At 39.5% G+C, this 26,549-nt stretch overlaps 1 protein-coding gene across 1 annotated transcript in view; it reads left to right on the plus strand.

Annotated features, from left to right (window-relative positions):
• LOC122794984 overlaps window positions 1-25,061 on the plus strand; it is a 91,173-nt gene extending 66,112 nt beyond the window's left edge. The window contains exons 3-6 of the mRNA XM_044063574.1: window positions 8,549-8,731; window positions 9,390-9,566; window positions 11,091-11,293; window positions 24,817-25,061. Of these exons, the coding sequence (XP_043919509.1) occupies window positions 8,549-8,731; window positions 9,390-9,566; window positions 11,091-11,293; window positions 24,817-24,873 (620 nt within the window). The 3' untranslated portion in view covers window positions 24,874-25,061. The remainder of the gene's footprint in view (window positions 1-8,548; window positions 8,732-9,389; window positions 9,567-11,090; window positions 11,294-24,816) is intronic.
• The last annotated feature ends 1,488 nt before the right edge of the window (window positions 25,062-26,549 follow it).

The raw sequence follows: 26,549 nt of genomic DNA on the forward strand, positions 1-26,549 counted from the left end.
TAGGCGGTATGCAACCGAGCACAGCTGTAATTTCTTCAGTCGAGCTGCATAGGGCATTTGTTTGAGGCCAGTGATCCTCTTGGTGAGGTACTTCTGTGGTCTTTCCAGCTGTTGCAGGTGTCGTGTAAGGTACATCCCAAATGGGGCGTTGTACTCTATGATGGGTCTGATGAGTGATGAGTAGAGCGGCACAATGACCTCTTTTGATCTGGATGCGAACACTTTTGTGATTAGGTGGGCCACGTAGAAGGATTTTCTAACTACTTTGGCAATGTGATTATCAAAGGTGAGATTACTATCTACTTGGGTCCCCAGATCCCTTATCACGTCTTCTATTATTAAAGGATTTGTTCTTAAGGTGTTATCAAAAAGGTTGTATTAAAAACCAAAAACACTTCCTTCATGGCTTCTGATAACATAACTTCATGTTTATTAAACATTAGAAAGAAAGTGTAACCAAACTTCTCCTTAAGTTGTTTAACCTAAGACTAGCCATAAGCTAGGTTCCTGAATCGTAGTGTACTGATATGGCGATGCTCCTCCACAAGAGTGGTCCTACCACAGACTCTGGAAATTATAAATCAATCAGTTTTATGACTCTGATCTATAAAGTAATAAAGAGTATCATAATCAAGCTCATTAATTATGGCATCAAGAATTTAATTAGGCTTGACCCCCAGCAATCTGATTTAATCATGCCTATTAAATCTTGTTAGTTACTTTAAGAGGGTTATATAAAATCTATTCCCCCAGCCCCTGGATAGTACTGCCGCAAATGCCTTTGTGCCTGCCGATCGCTAAACTCCCTGCTATGGGTGCTCCCTCCTCAACAAGCTAAACTATGGTCTGACCTCCTCCACCTCACTGGACGAGCACCTGAACTGTTTCAAGCCATCTCTGGATTGATTCTGAGTGTTGCTAACATCCCTGCCTCTGGTGCTCCCTCCCCAACAAGCTAAACTGTGGTCTGACCTCCTCCAACTCACTGGACGAGCACCTGAACTGTTTCAAGCCATCTCTGGATTGATTCTGAGTATTGCGAACATCCCTGCCACAGGTGCTCCCTCCCCAACAAGCTAAACTGTGGTCTGACCTTGTCCACCTCACTGAATGTGCACCTGAACTGTTTCAAGCCATCTCTGAAATGAATCTGAGTATCGCTAACATCCCTGCCACTGGTGCTCCCTCCCCAACAAGCTAAAATGTGGTCTGACCTCCTCCACCTCACTGGACGAGCACCTGAACTGTTTCAAGCCATCTCTGGATTGATTCTGAATATTGCTAACATCCCAGCCACAGGTGCTCCCTCCCTAACAAGCTAAACTGTGATCTGACCTCGTCCACCTCACTGAACGAGCACCTGAACTGTTTCAAGCCATCTCTGAATTGATTCTGAGTATCACTAACATCCCTGTCGCAGGTGCTCCCTCCCCAACAAGCTAAACTGTGGCCTGACCTCCTCCACCTCATTGGATGTGCACCTGAACTGTTTCAAGCCATCTCTGGGTTGATTCTGAGTGTACATTAAGCTCCCACTACTTTGTTTATATCTTATAATTATCATTTGTCAATGCAAGTGGTGCGCACACAGGCTTTTTCCCCATCCATAGCCTTTCCTCTCTACTTGTGTTTCCAGTTATTCCTAAGACTCTCCTAATATAGGTAAGCCACTAGATGGCAGCGCAACCCTGTTCCCACTTTTAACCACAAACTGAATCGTTATTGCCCTGCTAAGTGTTTCTCGCTGTATTTTCTAGTCTGTTAAGAATTGCAATCTTATCCTGCAGTAACCCTATCCTGCAATAGTTACCTCAACCCATTAGCTCTCAGCACTCACTTTAGGCTTACATGCAGCTATATCCTCCCAACTGTGACTGTTTTCCAGTGATAGTTTTTTGTAGATATTCTTGTCCTGTACATCACTTCTTTTTGGCTCTGCCCACTCTGTTTGCCCTTTAGGCACACTCCGCTCCCCTATCCTGCCCCCAAATTCCACCCGGCCCCACTATCTCCACTTTTGTATCCAGTATACCACTCCCACTACTTTCTACACCTATCACACCACACTCCTCCCACACTTAAACTACCTACTTCCCCTCCCCCTCAAGTTACTGGACCCCTCCTTACCTCTACCTCCATACCATTTCCTCTACTTCTCAACCTATCATACTTGACTTCCTAAACCCTCAGTACACACCTTCCTTAGCTTTCTCTTATTTCACTTCCCCTTACACAACCACTAAGACACCCTTTCCTGTAACATTTCCTACCATAACACAATTTACCCCACTTAACCTACCTATATTTATTACTTTCCTCTATACCATATTACTATAACCATGTCCACCAGACCTACACTTTTCATACTCCACATACTGCTTCCCCTCTCCCTCTACCTTCTACTCCACCTAACCTGTCTACCTAACTGCATCCATTCCCCACCCCTACACACAACCTCCTTACACTTCAATAAAGATCCCTCCTATACCCTCTATATTTCTCCTCACCTCTACCAAACCAATGTCTTTATCCTCTGTACCATAAAGCTCTTCACCTACCCAAACCACCACCCCACCCCTCACAATCCCTATGCCTCATGTCTCCTATCATTCAACCCTAATACTATTATTACCACAAAACTTCTAAGCCACAGCCTCAAACTTATCTCTACCCTTCTTTCAGGCAACATTTACCCCAACCCAGGACCTCCTGTCAAGCAGACAACAAATCATATTCATACCCCTGCTTCTCCTCCCCATAAATCTCTACTCTTCACCACCATCAGTGCCCAAAGCCTATGCAACAAACTGCCTAACTTCCATGCTTGGCTCACCCATAATCTCCCTGACATAGAAGCAGTCACCAAAACTTGGTTTAACCACATCTGAAAGACTCCAAAATCACCCCCCCCCCCAACTACAGAATCATAAGACATGACAGACCTTAAAAGAAAGGAGATGGAGTAGCTTTACTTTTCTCCTCCTCACTAACAGTAAATCTTATACTCACCATATACCTAAATTCAGTACAGGTGAAATCACCCTAGCCCTCTTAAAAATCAATAACCATAAAAACATACTTAGAGCTGCTCTATATATCCTGCCCGGAAATAATGTCCCCTTTCTGGAAGACATGCTTTCTTGGTTTTCTACTAATATTGCCAATGGAACAATCATCTTAGGAGATGCTAACATTAACTGGGCCTCGATTCAGTCAAACTCCTCTTCCCAAAATATCAACTTATATAACTTCTCTCAACTAATTAACTCTCCTGCTAGACCTAAAAAAGACAACTCCCCAGGCAGCATTCTGGACTGGACATTAGTCTCCCATCCCAACAATATATCTAACAGTGGCACTCTGCCCGATACCCTCAGTGATCACCTTCCTGCCTTCGTCCATTGCTATCCTTCATCTCTACAATTATAGCACAATTATATCCAAACCCGCAACCTCAAAAATTCAACCCACAATCCTTTTCCAATAGCTTAAATGAGATGAATTGGAACCCACTAAAAACTCTTTCTCTTGGTGATGCTGTTACGTACTTTAACACTGCCTTCATCACCCTCTTAAATTACCTTGCCCCTCCTAGAACAAAAAGAGTAAAATCGAGCATTGCCCCTTGGCTCTCTAAAGAAACACTAACACTCATGCATACCCGTGATAAAGCTTGGAAACTTTACCAAAAACATAAAACACCCAACTCCCTCACTGAATACAAACAACTTTGTAATACAGTTAAAAAACGTATTACTTTGGACCATAAATCATACTACTCCAAGCTTCAAAACAACCGCAAATCTAACCCAAAAAGTTTTGGAAAAGCATCTCTATCCTCCTTACCCCTGATAGAAAAGATAGCCCCTGACCTGATCCTAGCTCACCAGAACACATCATAGCCACCAAATTCAACTCCTTCTTCATAAACCCCATAGCCAAGCTCACCACTTCTTTCCCTCAGACCTCCAGTACTCCTTCCACTTCTCCTACCCACAACCCCTCTACCTCTACCTTTAGTACTTCTCATCCCCCTTTCTTCTCCTTTAAACCTATCCCTGTCTCCACCATAAAAAGCTCATCTAAAAGCTAAAGCCATGCTCCAACTCCCCTGATAACCTTCCTACCAACTTCCTCAAGTTGGCTGCAGATGTCATAGCATTCCCTATCTGTATTTTAATTAACCATTCAGTCCATGAATCCTATGTACCCCTCATTTGGAAAAAAGCCTTTATCATTCCATTACACAAAGGTGGCAACAATACTGACATTTCAAACTTTCACCCTATAGCCTTCCTCTCCGCTATCTCCAAACTTCTGGAAACATTTATTCACCTTCAACTCTTACCCCTACACAACATGGATTCAGACCTAGGCATATTACCATCACAGCCCTACTATCCTTTCTCGAAAATATTAACCGGCCCCGTGACTCTGGAAATATTGTATCTGCTACTCTCTTAGACCTTTCTAAGGTCTTTGATACAATTTCCCATAGTCTACTTTTATCTAAGCTCTCCCAATTTATTTTCTCTCCCTCCTCTCTAAATTGGTTCTCCAGTTATCTCTCAGATAGACAGCAAGCTGTCAAATGGAATAACTGTACCTCGCCCTACCTTAACTCACTGACTGGTGTCCCCCAAGGATCTATCCTGGGCCCACTTCCATTTAATATCTTCATAAATGATTTCCATCTCTGCATACCTAATGCCAAACTTGTACAATATGCAGATGACTCAACCATCTACTCAACCTTCTACTGAATCCATTCCTAAACTCTTGCATATAACACAAACTGCCTTTAACAGTACTGAAACTTGGGTGCACAACAATCACTTAGCTCTTAACAGATCCAAAACCAAAATTATGATCTCTACTCCTTCTAAGAATTCCAAAATAGACTCAAAAGCCTTCTCCATAGTAAGCCTAGACAAAACCCCCATCAAATTAGTCTCCCAAACTAGGCTTCTAGGTGTCATTATTGATGATCAATTAAAATTTGACATTCACCTCCAAACCAACATAAAAAAAACAGCAGGAACTAGGAATACTTTACCAACAACAAACTTGTAAACTTACACTAAACTTAACACTCTCCACCACATACCTCCTTCCCCCTCTCATGTATGGAGCTTCTCTCTACAAGCCACCCTCAAAACTAAACTGGCATTCTGTTACAATAAAATCTCCAAGTTTGCTACCAGCTCAAAATCCTCATCCCACCACTGCGACTACTTACACTCCTTGAACTGGCTGGAACTCCCCAGCTATCTGTCTTATATTCAACTCACTGCTGCCCATACACATTTTCAAACCGTCACAATGTCCCTCCCTCTCCTCCATCCTCACTATGCATCTTCCTGATTGCACTCTTAAATCTAATAACCAAAACCTCCTTGAAGGACACAAACCTACATGCAGCCCAGGGCAACTTCTCCTATCTTTCTCCCTTGCTCGAAAATGGAACCTACTTCCTTCCCATATCCATACTACAAAAAATCATTCCTCTTTCAAGTCTTTGCTCCATTCATACCTCTCCACTAACTGGGATTGCTCCTGCTCCCACCCCTCCTAACTTCCTTCCAACTAATCTAGCATACCTCAGCCTAGGTTGGCAATGCTACCTGCCACATAGACATAACATACCTTCTCTCTTTAGAACTTTTAACCTGCTTGTATAATTCAACTCTTTTGTTTAACATTATGGCCTAACTGCTAATGACTTTGTTTTGAACTTACTGTATTAACTCTTATATTACTTATTGTAGATGTTTATACCTATATTATCAGGAGCTGTTACTGGTTTATCTCCTGACATTATTTCTTGCTGATTATTATATACACTATATCTTGTTGATTTTTTTTTAAATACTTTTACTGTGGAGCTTTTCTCTCTGGGCCTCCATTGAAAAGGGCCCATCTTGGCTCAATGGACTTTCCCGGTCAACAAACTGCAAATAAAATAAATAAAAATAAATACAAGCTCTCATCAGTGGTCACACTGCTCATACAACCTATCCTGATCCAGTTAATATAATTTCTTATGCTGGACTATCATCCTTAAACACAGATCCTTACTTGGTAAGATGGATCACCAGTTGGGTAAAAGACATAAGCCATATAGTTCATGCAGCAGATGTCTCGTGAAACAAAGTTAAGGTATCTGGTGGAGTCCTCCAGTGGACTGTACAGGGTCCTTTCCTGGTTGGAATCTTTTTCTTAACTCAGAAATGATAACCAGGACATCTGGTTAACCACATTTGCAGATGACTGCAAAATGGGTGTAATTGTCCCTACTCATTCAGATATCTGTACCTTTCAGAAAATGCTTACCTAGTTAATTCCTTGGTATAGAAAATGGGCTTAAACTGAATGCTAAAAAGTGTAGTACTGTTTCCTTCAGAAAACAGAAATTGCCCACAACATACGTAATAGATAACACACCTTTTCTAAACTAAAATGTAGCCATGGACCTGGGCACTTGACAAATTGCTGTCCTTTGATTATCATGCTGCAATTGTTAACAGGAAATCCTTCTACCTAGTCTAAGGTATTTCATCTAGATCCAAAGACGTTATCCTTCCTCTTTAATTAGCACTGATCAAACAAATTACAGAGTATAACACTCCATTCAGTATATATTTCATTTGACATCTCAACAAACTCAAAAAGCCACAGTGATTCCTTTAAAAACATTTCTGGTCTTTAGAACATTAGTTATCAGAACAGACTAAAAACTATGAGCTGTACTCTGTGTCTTATAGACTCCTGTGGGTTGATCTGTGCCTTGCTTCTGTGCCACTAGCGATCAGGTGGTTCTTGACCTTATTATATCAGTAAGTCAAACTGCATAGCTAAACGTATAATAAGAGACCTCAACTTTCATCAGCAGATAAACAAAACATAATGAAGAGCTAGATTCATCACCCAGCGCATCCCCTTCTCTAGAATAAAATTAATTCCTCATTAGGAGATCCAGTTCTTACTAACATTGCCTTAGCCTATGACACTACATCCCTGGTAAACTCTGACCACAAAGAAGTCATCTTTTTTTCTAGTTCTCTTGGTTTCCACAAAGCCTTCCATATAGACTGTGCATTTGTCTTTAGAGATTTCCCAATAGCTAACATACCTCAGCTCTTAGATGACCTAGACAAATTTCCCAGGAACCCAACACCCATGCGCCTGTTTGAAAACATGACATCCTTCCCCTCCGACTTGCACCAATACTTCAGCAATCAAATAGGCAAACCACTGCCAAAACATTCTAAGCATAATGGGAAGTATAAAGAGGATGGAATCAATCCTTTTTTATATTTACTTCTCAGATCTACAAGCAGAGGGTTGTTGTTAAGTAATTTTATGACACCCAAATCCTCCAGAATGAATTCTACCTAAAACAACTCCTGATGTAATAGGAATGGGCTCAAATTAAATGCTAGAAAGTGTAGTATCATCACTTTTGTAGACAGCCCCTTCACTTATCATACTCTGTTTACATAGCTCTCAATCTCTTAGCCCAAGTAATTTGGGCAAATCCAAAATAATGGGTGGACAAAGGCCCCAAATAGGGGCAGATTTTAAATATTGCTCTTACAAACTTAGAAAGTTTCTAAAATAACAAGTTTTGTTGGCAGCAAGTATTTTTCTGGTGTAAATGAAGTCTGAAACTCAAATATCTTGTCATTATTTAGGAACTTTAATACCCAGTGGCTTACTAGAAAACTACAAATTTTATGAGGAACACACCAAAAATATGAGGCAAAAATCTGGCCATTCTGTGAAAATCTGGAGAGTTGTGAGGTATGCAAACACCACTATAAAGTGAAAATGTAGTCATGGGCCCAATTACTTGGGTTATATTTCCATTGGTATGTTTCTTTTCAGAGTATTGCTCCTTCTAAATACCTGCAATGCTATTGAATGAACTCAGGCTGTACTGATAGAAAGGAGTGGAGCAAAAAAGATGCACTTTATTGAATGTTCTTTTTCATTTAATTCAGTCTCAGAATTAGTATATATAAGAAGGGGGGGTTGGGTGCAAAGATTTCCAGATAGTGTTTGGGGGGTGGGGGGGGGGCTTCCTTCCAGCTAAAAAAAAATGCTCTCATTGTTCTTTCTAGGCTGCTTGTGTTCTGTTCATTTTAGATATGAGTATTTGTCATTGAAATGCTTTTTTGTGTTTTTGTGTTTCACTTATTTTGGATACAAGCAGTTATATCATCAAACAAATACTTCAATGCATTACCAGATCAGCAGCCTAGCATAGGGGAGTTATAAGCAAAAGTATGGTGAAAGCTTTAAATCTTTAGTGTATCAACTTATTGCCTGTAAATGCATGCTTCATCATGTTAACTCATTTCTCATTCGTTGTTTAAGTTTATTGCTTCTATATGATATTGATAATCTGTATACTGATCACAGAGCTCAGCAGGTCTTTTTTCCTCTATGTGTCATCTTTTAGAATGCCTCACTTGGGCCACACCAACTAGCAGTTAACCCTGATTAACTAAGCAGAATTAACAAATAAATACATGTATTTTTGCAGTTGTCCCAGTATTGCGGTTTCACATGGCTACAAGTAATTATTCCACTAGAAAAGGAAGAAATGGCTACAAACTTTCACATACAGAGAGTTGTTCAAGTTGGGAAACTTACAATGACTCGGATGAGTATTCATATTTAAAGGAAAACCCAACAAATCAGATTGTACCAAAGGATGAAGAATCAGGTAATGTTTCAAATTACATTTTTGCGTATTAAAGCTTTTTCACATTCAAAGTTTAAATCAGAGATGTCTGTTAGGAGGTCTTTGTAAACAGAAACATGCACTTTCCCTTTAGCACAGGAGTCATGCTTTCAAATGGAGGACTTTGTCCATGACCAGTTTTGATAATCAAAGTGATACGCAAGTGTTCACTTATTTTCTCTATCTGTCCTGATGATACATTTAGAAGTCTGTTTGATTTCATGCTTGGGTTAAAGATGATAGCATCATGATTTCTGTTATTTACAGAGAGTAACCACAGAGAAGAAGGGCAAAAGTGATAAAAATGCAACACCCACCCTCTTGTCCTTCTCCAAGGCTAGCTGACATTACAAAATGATGGCGCCCTTCCAGAAACAGCATTATGAGCATCAGGCAGCAGCAGCATGCTTCAATGCTTCAACTTGTTTATTATCTCTTCCCATTTACTGGCAAGTCTATTACTATTATCCATTACTGATAATCGTTGCATAGCTCATAGAGTTTAATGTGACTTGAGCTTGTCTCCCTAGGTCCTCCATCAAATGGCCATCACCCAGTAGTAACAAACATTGTTATAAAGAGGTATAAACAAATAAATAAAAGATATACAACTCACTCTATCATTTGTGTATTTCTGCAGTATTACAGACGTTACCAACTCCATCTGATTATGTGCCAGAAGAAGAAAAAAGACATTGTTATCGAGTCTCCCATACAGAGAGCTTTTCCAGCTGGGAATGTTATGAGGATTCAGATGAGGATTTGTGTCTAAACCAGAACCCAGAAAATCAGGCTGTGCCAGAGGATAAAGAGTGCGGTACTGTTTCATGTTACACTTCTAAGTATTAGAAACTTTTCTTTTTCAAAAGTTAAACAGTGCTAATTGCAAAAGGTTTTATCATCAGAAATATGTGCTTTCCATTTTGCAGAAGTCATGCTTTAAAAATCAAGACATGTTTTTGACTTTCTGCTCAATCCATTTAGGTAATGAAAGTGGTCTTTATGTGTTTACTTATCAGCAGGGTTTAACTTTCCTTGCCCTTCTGAGTAATTTATTACCACGTCTGATCTTACTCCTATTTTATAAATGATGATATCATGAAACCTAATTGCATAAGGTCATGCATGGGAAATATAATGATTCTAAGTTTGTCCAGTCTAGTGGGAGAGCTGGATTTGGTGCGGTTATCCCGAATAACATACTGCAACAGCATCACCCACTCAAGGAAAGTGAATATCTGATTTTAAAAGCTCTGGTTCCTGGACAACATAGTGCTTGTGTCTCTGGTGCTAACAATTCTTGATCGTTAGACCCTTCCCAGGCTGCTATCCACAGCCCCAAGGTCATCCATGACCTTTCCTGTTATGTAGGTCCTCTAGAAAAAAATATTCTTTTGGTGTACGCTATCTTAAATTTGACCTATCCTAATAAATTATCCTTACAAAGAACTTCAGCACTTCATGATCTAATGCTAACTGCAAGCTATATGGTTTAGTGGGATAAAACCCTAACTATAACCAGATGTCCTGTGTTTAAGTAGTGGCTGTGGCATTGGAGCAGGGTTGTAAGGCACAGGCATATATCAAAGCTCTTCTAGCCCATGGGCATAGATAACTGGGAAAATCTGAGCATGAATGGCTAGACTGAAAAAGGTTCTAGGACCAGCAGCCTTGTAACTTTCTATGATCCTATGATGACTTCATTATTTGAAATGTCCTGTAAACTTCAAGCTGGCCACCTCAACACCAGAGAACCATCAGGCACCTGAATATCCCAAGTATAGACCTTTAAATATTTAACAATGGGGACAGACTTTAGTCGCACATGTCTAGTGGGCGTGGACTCCATTCTGAATTCCTGGACAAAACTGGAGTTCAACAGAAGTGCTTGCTTTCAAGGGAGTAGGGCTGGGGAGGTGATGCTACTCAAAGAAGCAGGATGCACAATCTCAAAGACACCTGCTGCATGCCAATCCATTGGGTCTCAAGTGAGCATGTGCAAAGGAGAAAATGGTAGGACTAAATTTAGAAAAATCCTGACTCCACACTGATGACAGCACTACTTGCATCACTCACTCCTCACCTTTCACCTGTACAGGAATGAAGGCGACATAATGCTGTGTGCTCTAGGGGAACTAATGAGGCAACAGACCTGATCATAATCCTCCATGCTGTATGACCTATAAATGAACACACCTATTGACCTGGGTTGTAGCTGAAAAGATTTTGATGATGAGTTCACTTGCCTGGCTGGAAACAATCAGTAAATACATAAATAAACAAATAGTGTGTTCTTCATTTACTGCAGGAAGGGATAATATCTGTCTTTCACTACTTATAGAGTATTCTACCAGCTGCAAAACTGATGTTACAGCTGATGGGAATTTAAATGAAGATGCAGAGCAGCAACAACAAAGCCCAGATAATACATCCATGCCAGACAACAGCTCTCAACAACAGAGTCCTCCAAGTATTACCTCATACATTTGGCCTGTCTTCGTGCACTTGATGATTTTCTGGTATATGGCTGACGATTACAGTCAGGTACTACTCCATTTTATATCTGTGAATATTGTAAGTCTTTCTGTTTCAAAGTTTAAAGTGTTACATGTAAAATATTTTTATATACAGAAATGTGTACTTCAGTAGAAAAGGTCATACTTTTAAAAAGACAGCTTGTGTTCAGACCTTCTGCTTGACCAGTTCAATTGACAAAGATGATCTTCAGGTGCAAACACGTGTACTGTTTAGCTACTCCTGAAAGAGATGAGGCACAGCACAAGTAATGGATTTCTACATAAAATCAGCATTTGCTCCTCAGTTTGGCTTTGAGCTGCATTTTTTTGTTTTGCAGTCAATACCCTTGCCAAAGATTAATTAACTTACACACACACACACACACACACACACACACACACACACACACACACACACACACACACACACACACACACACTCACATGTACACAGACTCACATGTTTACCCCACTACATGTACTTAAACAGAATTATATTTTTATGGCAAATGAAAACCATTTGGGCTAGCTGTTGTTTCCCACCCCCTTGCTGTTAGATATGCTGCAGAAGTCACAGTTTTTCCTACTGCCTTTTAACAAAGGTAGATCAGCTCATCCACCACTGTTTCTGTAAACTAGTATTTCTTTTTCTCTCCCCTGGGGAGAGATCCATCATCTACCTTCAAATTGTTTTTCAGGGTTCTTACATCTTTTATTGACAGATTATCCATATATACTTTATGAATTCTCGTTATATTTTAAGTTTCTATTATTTCTCATTTCATTAAAGCTACATAAGATAAATCAACTGGAAAATAACAAATGGCTAATGTCTGTAACTTGCCAGAACTCTAATACATATTTCTTGCGTGTGTGTGTGTGTGTGTGTGTGTGTGTGTGTGTGTGTGTGTGTGTGTGTGTGTGTGTGTATATATATATGTGTGTGTGTGTGTGTATATATATATATATATATATATATATATATATATATACATATATAGGTCTACTCTGTTTCATTGAATCTCATTTCACTGAATTACATTTCACCTCGACCACTTCACTGAAAACTCACATTACTGAAAACTCATTTCACTGAATCTCATTTCACTGAACTGCAGTTAGTATATATGGCATTGTGTAGAGTACTGTAGGGCAAGTAAAAGGTATATGCCCTTTTCCCCACTGTAGTGCAATCCTGGAGCTAGTATATAAAGTTCATTGGGGGGTGTGGAACGCATTCCCCCATTTAGTTTGAGTACATATTGTCTTTTGGAGTTAGTCATTGGTGTTGCAACTATGCATGTCTGTTGCTTAAAATGTATTGTTTTGTCATTTTTAGTAAAATACAATATAAAACAAACAAGTTGGGGGACTGTGCCCCACACCCCCAACTATATATATATATATTAACTCCAGGATCGCACTGTAGTGGGGGAAAGGGTATATACCTTTTACTTGCCGTACAGTACTCTACACAGTGCTAGATATACTAAGTTCAGTTAAGTGAAATGAGATTCAGTGAAATGAGTTTTCAGTAATTTGTGTTTTCACCGATGTGGTCGGGGTGAAATGAAATTCAGTGAAATGAGATTCAACGAAACAAAGTAGACCCATATATATAGCTAGTTACGAAAACAAAATCACCACTGATTCTAAAGACAACCACAAAGCATTCTATAGGTATGTCAAGAATCTCAAAGGCAACCCTCAGATCTGCTCTGAGTTACAGCACAATGGCACTAAATATACAGAACCAACTGATATTGCCAGCATCCTGGCAGATAGGTTCAGTGCTAACTTTACCCCTCTCTCATCCCCTAAAAGGCCCATCTCTATACCGGAAGAATGCAAAGTTCCTGTAATCACAGATGCAAAGGTAAAAAACACACTCTCCAAAGCCAAGAACATAGCATCCATGGGACCTGACAACATCCCAAGCTGCAGTCTACATGAACTACAGAACAAACTGGTACCCCACCTAAGTACCATGCTCAATCATAGCCTCACCTCAGGCTTTGTGTCCACTGAAAGGTGCACAGCAATGGTTATCCCACTCCACAAAGGGGGAGCCACCACGGACCATGGAAACTACCGCCCCATTAGCCTGACAAGCCTGGTCTGCAAGGCTATGGAACGTATCACCATGGAACTTATAAACAAAGACATTGGTAATCTCCAAACTCTGGACCCTACCCAGTTCGGGTTTGTAAAAGGCAGATCATGTCTCCTAAACCTGATAGACATCTTTGAAGCGGTCACCAAAGTCGTAGATGAGGGTAAGGTGGCTCACACAGTCTATCTAGTTCTCGCCAAGGCTTTCGACACCGTCCCCCACTCTGGAATTATAGATAAACTCACTAAACTATGTATAAATCCCTATGTCACAAGATGGGTTGCAAACTGGCTCACTGACAGAACCCACACTGTGAAAGTAGCAGACTCTAAATCCAACTTCAGACCAGTGACAAGTGGAGTACCACAGGGTTCAGTCCTAGGTCCTCTCCTGTTTAATATCTACTTCTCTGAAGTACAGGCTAACACAGAAGGTCTTTGGCTAACAAAGTTCACAGATGACTGCAAACTAGGAACCATAACCAAACTCTAAACAATGTGGACATCCTACAAAAGGGCCTCACTGAGACAGATGCCTGGTGTCAAAGCCATTGCCTTAAGCTCAATGCCAAAAAGTGCATTGTAATCCCTTTTGGTAAAAACTCTGTACCCATGAACTACCACATAGGCGGTAGTCTTCTTAACACTGAAAGTGTGATGAGAGACCTTGGAACACAGGTGGACAGTAGTCTCACTTTTGATAATCACATCGCCACAGTAGTCAGGAAATCCTTCTACGTGGCATACCTCATCACAAAAGGTTTCTCATCCAGGAAAAAAGAGGTCATTGTTCCCCTCTACTCATCACTCATTAGACCCATTATAGAGTACAATGTCCCTTTTGGTATGTACCTCATAAGACATCTACAACAACTGGAAAGGCCACAGAAGTACCTCACAAAGAGGATTACCATCCTCAAACAGATGCCATACGCAGACCGTCTCAAAAAAATCCAGTTTTACTGTGGCGCATATTGCCTACTCAGAGGTGATCTCTGCCTAACAAACAAAGCTATGTCAAACCCAGAGCTGTTGGACATGATCCACGTAAAGAAATCCCAATCCCTCTGAGCTACACTCTCTAGGGACCTAAACATTGTCACCACAATAAACAGAACATGCTGGAGGGATAGATTCCTGTCCCAGAGACTTCCCATACTCTGGAACAAACTACCTATCTATATCAAACAAAGCTCCTCATTAGCACTCTTCAAGAAAAATCTTGATGATTGGATGGGAGATAGGAAATTCACCCCGGGGATCATTTTTGTGGCACTACTTGACAGGGGCACAGGAAAATAATTTTCTTGGGTGGCAAAAGCCAGGGTACCGTTTGGCTAGGCGTATATAGGCCCTAGGGCCAATAGCCTAGTACCTACCTATGAACCTATATATATATATATATATATATATATATATATATATATATATATATATATATATATATATATATATATATATATATATATATATATATATATATATATATATATATAGATATAAACCAAATGAAGTACCAAACTGAAAAATATTAAAATACTTTAATAACTCGCACAAGCACAAAAAACTCTTTGGGTTGCCTGTTCTTCAGATTGTAAGCAGCATTGAAAAAATGCTCTGTATAAAAAGTTTTACTATTTAAAATACACCAGTCTCAGCACAGCAGTTTTCAGTTATCCCCTAAGTCGCTTTTATTTCAATCTTAACCCGTAGTGAATATGATGTTAAGTTATAGTGCCTTCTATGCTTTTATACAGTACTGTCAATGAGTTTTTTGAAGGTGATCTTGGCATCATATTGTTGAACCATTGTGCTTAATTTTTAAATTGTTAAACGTACACTGTTTAATGCTGCTCATGAAGTAAAGAAGGGGCTACCTGTAATGTTTCTGTTCTTGTGTTTAAACTAAGGTTATTAAAATATTTTCATGTTTTTTAATTTGGTACTTGCCTTTTTTGTTTTGTTCAGAAGTGTTGTCAGGTCTGAATCCAGCAGAAGGCAACTTTGGTAGCTTCCTAGGGCCTGGTATTGGCTGAGAGGCCCCATAAACACTACTGAAAAAAAGAAAGGAAGAAAACTGCCCCACTCCCATCTACATTTCCAACCCAATTACCCTTTAGCTGCTCTGCCTTAATGTGTGAGAAGCTTATAATCTGTCTCATTTGAGCTAATAAAATGAGACTTCCTGCATGTCAGAAACAGTGGGTGCATTCAGATCTGTTACTATGGATCTCATTATGCCTACTGCATGGGTGGAGCTCATTACAGCCAAACTTTTAACATGAGGCAAGCCATTTTCTGAGAAGTGAGGTGGTACGTCTTTGTTTATAGTGAGTGTGTGAGTGTGTGTGTGTGTGTGTGTGTGTGTGTGTGTGTGTGTGTGTGTGTGTGCGCGTGCGTGTGTGTGTGTGTGTGTGTGTGTGTGTGTGTGTGTGTGTGTGTGTGTGTGTGTGTGTGTGCGTGCACATGTGTGTATATGTGTAGGCTCAGTCCTGTAATTATAGAAAGAGCAACATATTAATATGAAGTTGTTAAATCTCGCCGTTTATTCTCACTGATGGGTTCGGAGCAAAAGCCTAACTACTAAAGGGATTAATAGTAGGAAAAGGGGGCTAAAGGCCCACACAAACTACGAAGCCAACAAGGCTCTAATTCTTAAACTATTTAAACTATCTAAACTATCTAAACTATCTAAATATAATAGAACTAACACACACTAAATATATATCTAACAAAAAAAAAAGAACTTTTTAAAGACTTGCTGTTGATTTGTTTCTAAAATGGTCCGAGCTAGCTGGATCACCGAGATCTCTCTTACCGTGGCAAACTAGATCTGAGGTAATTCCAGCAGTGCATTGTGGGATAAGGGGCTGGTCTCGAGCTACTGGCAAACCTTGAGCTTGCTATCGGCCGTAACGGAGCTGAGGATCGGCTCCGAACCCATCAGTGAGAATAAAGGCGAGATAACGTCTATTTGTCTAAGAGGAAACATGGAGTGTTACTGTTATAAAACCTATAATGCATTAAAATTTCATAATTACTGTTCAATATATATATATATATATATATATATATATATATATATATATATACATATACATATATATATATATATATATATATATATATATATACACACACATCTCAGGGACCACCCAGGAGTACTGTCTGGTTAAGTGATTTGCTCAGAGTCCCACAGTAAGCAAGTGGAGGAAAGAAAGCATCAAACCCTGTACCTGCTAACTATAGGAAGCAGCTCAGGAAAAGTGTGAAACCATAATCATCTGCAGGGACTGCTGTACGTTTATTGACTACTTCATTTTCTGATATACTTATTTGTTTGTTTATTTATTTATTTATTGATTTATTGATTTGATTTGATTTTACATTTGTTTACCGGGGAGGTCCAACTACACAGAGCTGTCCGTTTTCAGCAGAGGCCCAAGGAGAAAAGCTCCAGAACAATTGCTAACATACTATACATAAGATATTTACATAAGCATCGTTGCTTAGACATAAAAATATAGCAAATAATAACATATGATTGCATAAGATATTTACATAAACATAGTGGTTTAGACATACAATTAAAAGTATAGCAGGTAGTAACATATGATTGTTGTTCATACAGTATATTAAGCAGAGGTAATCTTGAAGATGTAGTGAAGATAAGACAAGAAAGGAAAAACTAAAACAATACTAGCTAGATTATCTTGAATATGTAATGAAAGTAAGAGAAGAAAGGAAAAACTAAAAATACTAGTCAGTTTGTCAAATGTGGAGAATATAGACAAGTTCATATGAGGTTCATTGACATTTTAAGAGAAAGCTTTTCAACTTAGTCTAAGGGAGAGTTAGTGGGTATAGATGGAACAGTGAAGAATAGACGGTGGTGAGTTGGTAAGTAACATGTGATACTATATAGTGCATTTGTGAGAGTTTTAAAGAAGAGGTTGGATAGTGGGTAGGGGAAAAGTGTTAGAATATGTCAGACAGGTGCTAGGCAGTTGCATGTGGAATCACAGCCAGTCAGGAATGACAGATATTAGTGTTTCATTGCTGTTGTTCAGAAAAAGCATGCTGATGTTAACCTGTTCTAAGATATGTATATCTTTTATCTCTTTCTGATGGCCAAGAACTGAAGCTCTGACTTATTGATGAGCTGCTTCCAATGCCAAGGGTGTAGAATTTGAATCCTTCTACCTTCATTTGTCTAGTGTGTGACCTTGAGCAAATCATTTAACCAGACAGTGCTTTGGGGCAATTGGAAGTAGGGCTAGTCTCCTCAATGGACTCCTAAACTGCATGCCTAGTTTAACCTATTTTGTAGACCAGCTCTGATCATTGTAAAATTAAAGAAGATTGTAGTTTACATATTGACAGGTATGAATAGTGTTTTATGGTAAATGGGGAGAGGCACACAAGTACTGGGATATTGATATGGCTTGGAGAGGGGCCCATTAAGTTACCCTGCCTAGGGGCCCCAACTGACCATGATCTAGCACTGGGTGTTGCTAGCTATTTTTGTGCCCTGTGCCATCCCCCAGTCTGGCACCACCCTCAACTTTAAGATGAGTAGGAAAAAATGGTAGCAAATTGCTTTCTACATTTGTAGCATGTACCAACTCCAGTTTATGTTACACATTAAGCACTATAGTGGTTAAGTTTTGACCACAAATGCAATAGCATCATTTAGTTCTTAATGCCGGTATGCACTGAACACCAGTTGGGATTTGCCAATCATGACCCCCCAACACTCTGCATCCAGGACAGCTGCCCCCTTTGCCCCACCCTAGTCTCTAGTTCTGTTTACATCTTAAACAGATCTAAACAGAAGACTAATAAATATCTGACTACTTCTTATACTGACTGGGATCAACTAGTGCCTCAATTGTTTGTAGAATTTCCGAGAAGGTAAAGGTGAGTTACTGATGGCAGCTCACCCATCCTGGAGATAGGGATGTGGTCTGGCTTACTGCAATGTCAACACTTACAGGAGAGAGTGGTGTATGGAATACAAAATATGGACTCTAGATGATTGCTTGGCTATGGCCAGGCCCTGTTCGTAACAATACATTCAGTGTGTGCATGCATTGTACCTCTCAACTGTCTCTGATTTTGCATCATATTTTGCCTTGTCATGCATAAAATAGTTCACTTTCTGGTAAACTGCTAAGGATTACAGTCTCTCAGTAATGGCAGGTATTACATTTTCATGCTTCTTATTATACAGATAACTCAAGTTAATGCAACATTTGTTTTTCAGTTAACCTTTTGCATGAATTATAATAATATTTAAAATCGTCCCTGCTTTGGGGTCTTTATCCTCTAGTATATTTGGCTTTGTCCAGAATTGTTGAGCAAAGACGTTGAGAGTTATGGCATGTGTGTAGCAGTGGCCACATAATTGAATTTAGGCAAGGCAGATCCACACATATGCACTCATGTATGACAACTGCTAGGGGAGCAATTAAAACTATAATGAGAAAATTCCTAAATGACTTCCTAAATGATAGTGTCCTCTCTCCATGATTATCTCACTCTTTGCTAAGCAGGGAAAAGAGAGGATGCAATCACAAAAGGGAGGTTAGGGCTTGATATCTGGCATGCTAAAGACCTCTGGAATTTCCTTATATAGCTTGTGATGTGCATTTTATACTCTTTTTGGTTCCCTATCTGAAGTTCCTCAGTTGTTGCAAAGAGAAGGTCTCTAGAACTGCACAAACATTCTCTAACTCCTATTATGTCATTACTCTAAGTAACATAAATATTGTACATAGTGGTTTTTGTTAACCATCTTCTTAAATAATTTGTACTATTGTATATTAGCTATTCCTTTGTTTTAGGTGCTCTTTTGTTGTATACATTATTTTTATTTTTTCCACTTGATAAATGTTTGTATTCTGGGGTGAGGCTGAAACTGGTCCAGTAGGATCAGTGCACTATCTCAGTTAACAAACTGTATAAATAAATAAATAAATAAATAAATAAATACTACCATACCAGTCAATTTTCCCTGATCTTGCCTCAAAATTTCACCCTGCCCTTTATAAAATATTTTGATTTTCCTGGTAAATCACTAAAGATTAAAGTCAGCCAATAATACCAGACATTAGAGTTTAATATTTCCTATAGTTCAGAAAATGAATGTTGATACAAGACCTGTTTCTCTGTTAAACATTTAAGTGAACCAGAGGGAAAGCCACTGTATATATTGTAAATAGATACATGTATGTGTACTGCCCATAACTCCGCTCCTTCAAGTACTCTGCCTCTGCATGATACTCAGTAGTTTGCTCCTTCGCTGCTTTCTCTTATCTTTTCACTGTTTTCATTTTCTATTTCTCTTTCCTTTGCCATAATTTTCTACTCTGTTCTCAACTTACTGTATTTCTTATGCCATTTTCCATATTTCTTTCATTTGATTTTTAATAAAACCTATTCACTGCGTTTCATTTGTATAGTCTTATTAAAATATGATCTTGTAATGTTCTTAAACTTCCTTTCTAATGTTTTCTAAACATTTCCACATCACAGCAATTCTTTCACCTAAGTACTACCATATTTATTCACTAGTTCTATGTTCCAGTACATCTCCTTTTGTCCTTCCACATATCAAGGTATATAGATTTGAAAAAGTCCCCTCTGTATCCTAATAATGACATTTTTTGTCATCCCATTGTTTACCTCAGCTGAATGTTATTTTAATGTTGACAGTTCAGCTAACAGATTCAAGTTGAAGGAATGGCTGGATCACTGACTTGTACGTGGGCAAAGGACTTCTTCTTCTGAGCAGTCATCAGTAGTATTACAGGTCTTCAGTGATCTAACCTTAATATTAGCACCTTAAAAATATAAAGCAGCCTAAATGCATTCCAAGGTCCTGAGTCAAGACGTTGTTATTTATAGGTCTATAAGTAATTACTAGGCTAGTAGCCCTTGTGGGCTATTTTAAGTTTAGCCATTTTCCCTTTTGCTGCTTGAATTAACCTATTCAATTTGGTTTTAGGTTGACCTTGCCATCCCATAGGTTCATAGGTTGGTACTAGGCTATCGGCCCTAGGGCCTCTACAAGCCTAGCCATAACAATTCCCTGGATATTTCTTCCCACGGTATTTACTTCCCTGGACCCCTGTCTAGCAGGGCGACTGACATGATCCCCGGGGTGAATTTCCTATCTCCCATCCAATCATCAAAGTTTCTTTTGAAGAGGGCCAAGGAGGTGCTCTGCTTGACATGTATGGGCAGTCTGTTCCAGAGTATGGGGAGTCTCTGGGTCAGGAACCTACCCTCCAGCATGTTTTGTTCATTGTGACGATAAGGTTTAGATCCCTGGAGCGTGTGGCACTGAGGGATTGGGATTTCTTTAAGTGGAGCATGTCCAACAGCTCAGGGTTTGACATGGCCTTGTATGTTAAGCAGAGATTGCCTCTGAGTAGACGATATGCCACAGAGTATAGCTGGAGTTTTTTTAGCTGGCCAGCATATGGCATCTACTTTAGGCCTGTGATTCTTTTAGTGAGGTATTTCTGTGGCCTTTCCAGATGTTGCAGATGTCTTGTGAGGTACATACCAAATGGGGTGTTATATTCTATAATGGGTCTAATGAGGGATGAGTACAGTGGGACAATGACCTCCTTTTTCCTGGATGAAAAACCCTTAGTGATGAGGTGTGTCACATAGAAGGATTTCCTGACTGTTGTGGCGATGTGGTTATCGAAGGTGAGACCACTGTCCACCTGTGTCCCTAAGTCTCTCATCACACTTTCAGTGTTTAGTGTACTGCCACCTATGTGGTAATTCATGGGTACATGGTTTTTCCCAAAGGGGATAACTATACATTTCTTGGCATTAAACGTGAGCCCATGGCTCTGGCACCAAGCATCTGTTTCTGTAAGGCCCTTTTGTAGAATATCCACATAATTTGGGGATTCAATAATGGCTCCCAGTTTGCAGTCATCTGCAAACTTTGTTAGCCAGAGTCCCTTAGTGTTGGCCTGTACTTCAGAGAAGTAGATGCCAAACAAGAGCGGTCCCAGGACTGAACCCTGAGGTACTCCACTTGTCACTTGTCTGGAGCTGGATTTGGAGTTGGCTACTTTTACAGTCTGGGTTCTGTCAGTAAGCCAGTTGGCAACCCATCAAGTGACGTAGGGATTTATGCCCAGCTTTGTAAGTTTATCTATGATTCCATGGTTGATCACTCCTGGTGAGAATAATTGGGATCATACCATAGATAATTTGAGGGGACCCATGCATGGAATAAAGCATTAAGGAGCTGCTTCTGTCTATTAGTAGTACAGGGGGTAGTCCTGGGGCAAATTCTATATTTCCTATCTATAGATACAAGTTGCACTTGAATATGGACAGAGATGAGCTTTGTTTTATGTGGACTGGGAGTCTATTCCAGAGCAGCTTCATTCATGTAATAGATCCCTTTAGATTGTGCTTACTCATATGTGTGACCTTGCATTTCATTGAGAAATATTGCCAGTGAAAGGAACTATGATTATGTCAGACCTATGTTACTTCCCGGAAAATGAGGGGAAAAGCACTTGAATATGGAAAGAGATGAGCTTTGTTTTATGTGGACTGGGTGTCTTTTCCAGAACAGCTTCATTCATGTAATAGATTCCTTTAGATTCTGCTTACTCATATGTGTGACCTTGCATTTCATTGAGAAATCTTGCCAGTGAAAGGAACTATGATTACATTAGACCTATGTTACATCCCTGAAACTGAGGGGAAAAGCTATTTTTCAGATAGCCTGAGACAGGAAAGATAAGGGTGGGGAAAAACTGAGAAGTATCTAAAGGTAGTACCTAGTTCACAACAGTGAGGTAATAGAAAGATCAATAGGGTAGTAGTGCCAGGGACTGAGTCACTTAACACTGCTGAAGATCCCGACAGTGTATACCATTTCCTATTGCACTATTTGGATACTCCACAAGAAAAAGCCATCCACCAACCTATCCATCCATCCATTCATCCATCCGTCTGTCTATCTATCATTTTCTGTTGAGTGCCACAGTGGTAGATAACTAAGGGAGGAAGACCAGTGTTTCTTAATCACAGCAAAAGTCTCCAACTCTTTTTGTGGTATCCCCAGGCATTCCCAGGCAAAGACATTATAACTTCAGTGTATCCTCGATATCACTGTAGGCCTTCTCCTAATGGGAAATACCTGATGAAGACTATCTCACTTGTCTCCTCTCTACCTGGACAGCAGTGAGTACTGCTCCAAATTCTTTCCACACTGCTGGCCTGTGCTTGTGATCTCATTCATGCTAATTCTTCCATGAGGTTATAACCGTAAATGAGGAAGGGAAGATAGACTAATGGCAAACTGACAGCTTCATTTACTTAATGACTTCTGCTTCCTCCTCAAGACTCAAGTGCAGTCTCTGCAGACAGTTATTTGCAGCATCAGCTGGAGATTCTCTTGATCTTCTTTACCTTCATTCATGAACAACATCCTGAGATAAACTCTCTCACCTGTGGAAGCTACTCCCATTTCATCTGCATTTCATCTGCAGGAATGAACTATGACCTCTGAAGCGAAAATACTTGTTTTCATCTCAGTGACTTCATAATTATCAGGGAATCATTCCAGTACATGCTGGAGATCATAGTCACTTGACACTGAAAGACAGAATCATCTGCAAACAAGAAAAACATAGCCCCATTTCCCCAGATGTGGAATACTCTCTAATCCTCAGTTGTGTCTTAGTATCCTGTTCATCAAAATCAGAGTACCACCCTAAATGTGGTTTAGTGCAACCTGCCTTTTAAATACAGGGACTGAGCAACACACAACAGAAATCCTTGGTAACCCGTACTGGGGAAGACATTCCAGGGTATTGAATCATATTCCTTTTCCAAGTCCACAAAAACATTTAGTTAGTTAGTATTGGTATACTCTTATGAGCCCTCCAAAATGTATGCAAGAACAAAGAGATAGTCCACTATGTCCTAACCAGAAATAAATCTATAGTGCTCCTCCTCAGTCATAGGGCTATAAGACAAAATTTCCTTTTCAGCATCTCAGCAGAGATTTTCCCAGGCATTCTGAAAACACAATTCTAGTACATTTCCCTGTACCTTTTTAGAAACGCAGACTGTTACACCAGATTGCCACTCCAGAGGGACTCTCCCATCTGCCGTGAAACTATGAATAGGTATGCTAATCATACCATCTCAACAGTGCCCAGCACCTTCTGTATTACTGGCTGGGTCTCATACATTATCACAGAATTGCCACAAAAGATCAACTTGTTTAACTGCTGCAATAACCTCATTTACAGAAGGAAATGGATCCCACCAAATGGTTTTGGCACTACTTACACAGATGAGTGCATATCTACCAGCTTTAGGGCTCAGTCATAGTGCTATTTCTACCTTGCAACAATGTCCCAGGTTGAGCCCAGTGTTGCTTCACTCTTGCTGAAGACAGCCTGTGAAAATTCCTACCAACCCCTTATAAGTCACTAAATGGTTTACCAGGTCCTCTGGGATCATTCAAATGTCATTTTCAATGGTCTCTATAAACTCCTGCAACACCCAGGTCTTCACTTCAGAGATTGCCAAAGTAGCTACCTTCATGGCCTTTCAATACAATTTAATCAAATCAGCAGGCCTTCTACATGAACTGCTTCTGTCTTTAACTTGATGGTCTTCATGCATCCTTAGCAATGATATGTCATGGTGAGCGCATCTTATAACTTTTCATTTCAAGTTTGTCTCCAAAGCATAAAAAAGAGGCAGATAGTTATATGTAGTTTTGGTAAATAGTTAATTATCCAATAATTCATAAATGGTGAAGCAAAACATTTGCAATGTTTTTGCCTCCAGTATTGGTAGGACATACCTTAAAACAAGATAAAAAAAATCAGAGATTTGCTAGAGCATTAATGAATATAATTATTACAATGCTATAATGTATTAGTAACAACAAACTCAAAACCTCTGAAGAGGTCATCATATTGTTTGCAACCAATAACAAGGTTTATATACTTTTGAACCACACCATGAATCAAACTGGGACTTAAATATAAGCACAGCTAATGCTAAGAGTTTTTCTTTATAATACTTAACAAACAGCAATAGTAAATCCTCCTTACTAATCTTTGGAGCTTCACCAGGCAGGTTTTTGTATGACATGTCAAACTCCTATTATTCTTCTTTTGAATGATCTTTGTATAATTTCTAGTTGTTTAATGGATTCAATACTAAATATCTGTTCTTGGTAATGTAATCACTTTAATATTTATTATTCACTTACTACATCCTGCAAAATGCATTCTCACTGTTTCTGATGGTTTACCTTGTACTTAAGTTTTAATTCTCCTATGAATAGATGTCGGATGATAACCAGTAATATGAATATTATAGATATTCCCATTAAGAGTACACTAACTATATTTTGTTTTGTTTTGACAGCACAGAAGAGTATCTGCTGATATTGAAAATGTAATCCGTCAACTTTTCAATTTGTGACTTTGAAATAAAACTAACTTTGGCATAAATTCACATTACAAATAGTGGAGACAGAGAATTCAAACTCTGACCTGTACTTTTCACCAGGGATCACCTGAAATAAGCTTATGACTTTTTTTTCATCACTCCTGATAACACTATAAGTACAGAATTTAATTTTAAGCATGTATATTCATTTGGAATGACACTAGTAATAAAGCAGTTTTTGTGAGTCCATTTGCCGTTTGGATAAACCACTAAGCATTATGCATATGTTCTTTTAAAAAATGATTCAAGCACACTCTCTTGTTGTATGACTTACTCTGAGTTACACATTAGGCAAATGGAGATTGAAGCATTCAAATCAAGGAGTACAAGATAAACATCATTAACAACTCATAAGTTCATAGGTAAGTACTAGGCTTGTTATCATTGAGGGCCATTTTAAGCATAGCCAGTTTCCCTTTTGGTGCTTTAATTAACCTTTCCCATTTGGTGTTAAAGTGGCCTTACCCATCCTATGGTCGATAATTATTTATTACCCCTACTGAAAGTAAGTGGGATCATATCATACATATTTTGAGGGAAGCCTTACATGGAATAAATCATTTAAGAGCTGCCTCTGTCCATTAATAGTACAGGGGCAGTCCTGTAGTAAATTTTCTGTTTCTCATCCATAGAACCAAGTTGCGCTTGAATATGGACACTGATTAGCTTTGTTTTACATGGACATGTGGAACTAACAGTTAAATAGACACCCATCCAAGTTATAGCCAGCTATAGACCCCCTCCATGTCTCAGGACACCCACTCATCCTACCTGGACCTACTTGACTCCATCAAGGTACCCCCTAACACCCTGATCCTTGGTGACTTCAACTACCCCACCATAGACTGGGTGAACTATTCCTGCACTAATGCACTCACCCAACAATTCATTGACTTCATCAGTTCTAACACACTAGAGCAGCTGGTCTCATCCCCCACAAGGGAAGATAACATACTGGACTTGGTTCTCACCAACATGGGTGACTGCTGCACTACTCCCATAGTATGTTCTTCCCTGGTGAGATCAGATCATCGGTCTGTTTCATTTGAAGTTTCTATCCCACCCAACCCCTCCCCAGTCATAACCAAGCTAATAGACTTCTCAAAAGCTGACTACAGCCTCCTAAGGAAGGGTATCAGCAGCTTCACACCACTGCCCCCGTGAGATGATGCAGACATTTATGCTGAACAGTACACCAGTGAAGTATGCAAGCACCTGTACAACTGCATGGACTCAGCTATACCCAACAGAAGTAAAACATGCTCCTCAAGGAAACACAAACCTGTCTGGTGAACATCCTTTATCAACAGGCTTTACAACAAAAGGAAGAAATTGTTGTCCAAGGGTAAAAAGGAGCAAATTCCAAATAGAAAAAACTCTTTCTTCCACCTCAACAAGCAAATTAGATCACTAGTGAAAACCTCCAAAGCCAATTATGAGTTGAAACTAGCCTCCAAAACAAAGGGAAACTATAAGTCCTTCTTCAATTACATTAAGAACCTCCATGGCAAAGCCCAAGTTTGTTCCAAACTAGTACTTAATGGTACCATTTACACTGCTCCTGCTGACTTAGCCAACCTGCTAGCTGATAGGTTCAGTGCAAACCTCACCTCCTTATTGCCTCCCAAAGGTCCAGTCGACATCCCCTA

This window comes from Protopterus annectens, chromosome 2.part1, assembly GCF_019279795.1.
Source record: "Protopterus annectens isolate FY-2018-M chromosome 2.part1, PAN1.0, whole genome shotgun sequence".
Lineage (NCBI taxonomy): Eukaryota > Metazoa > Chordata > Ceratodontiformes > Protopteridae > Protopterus > Protopterus annectens.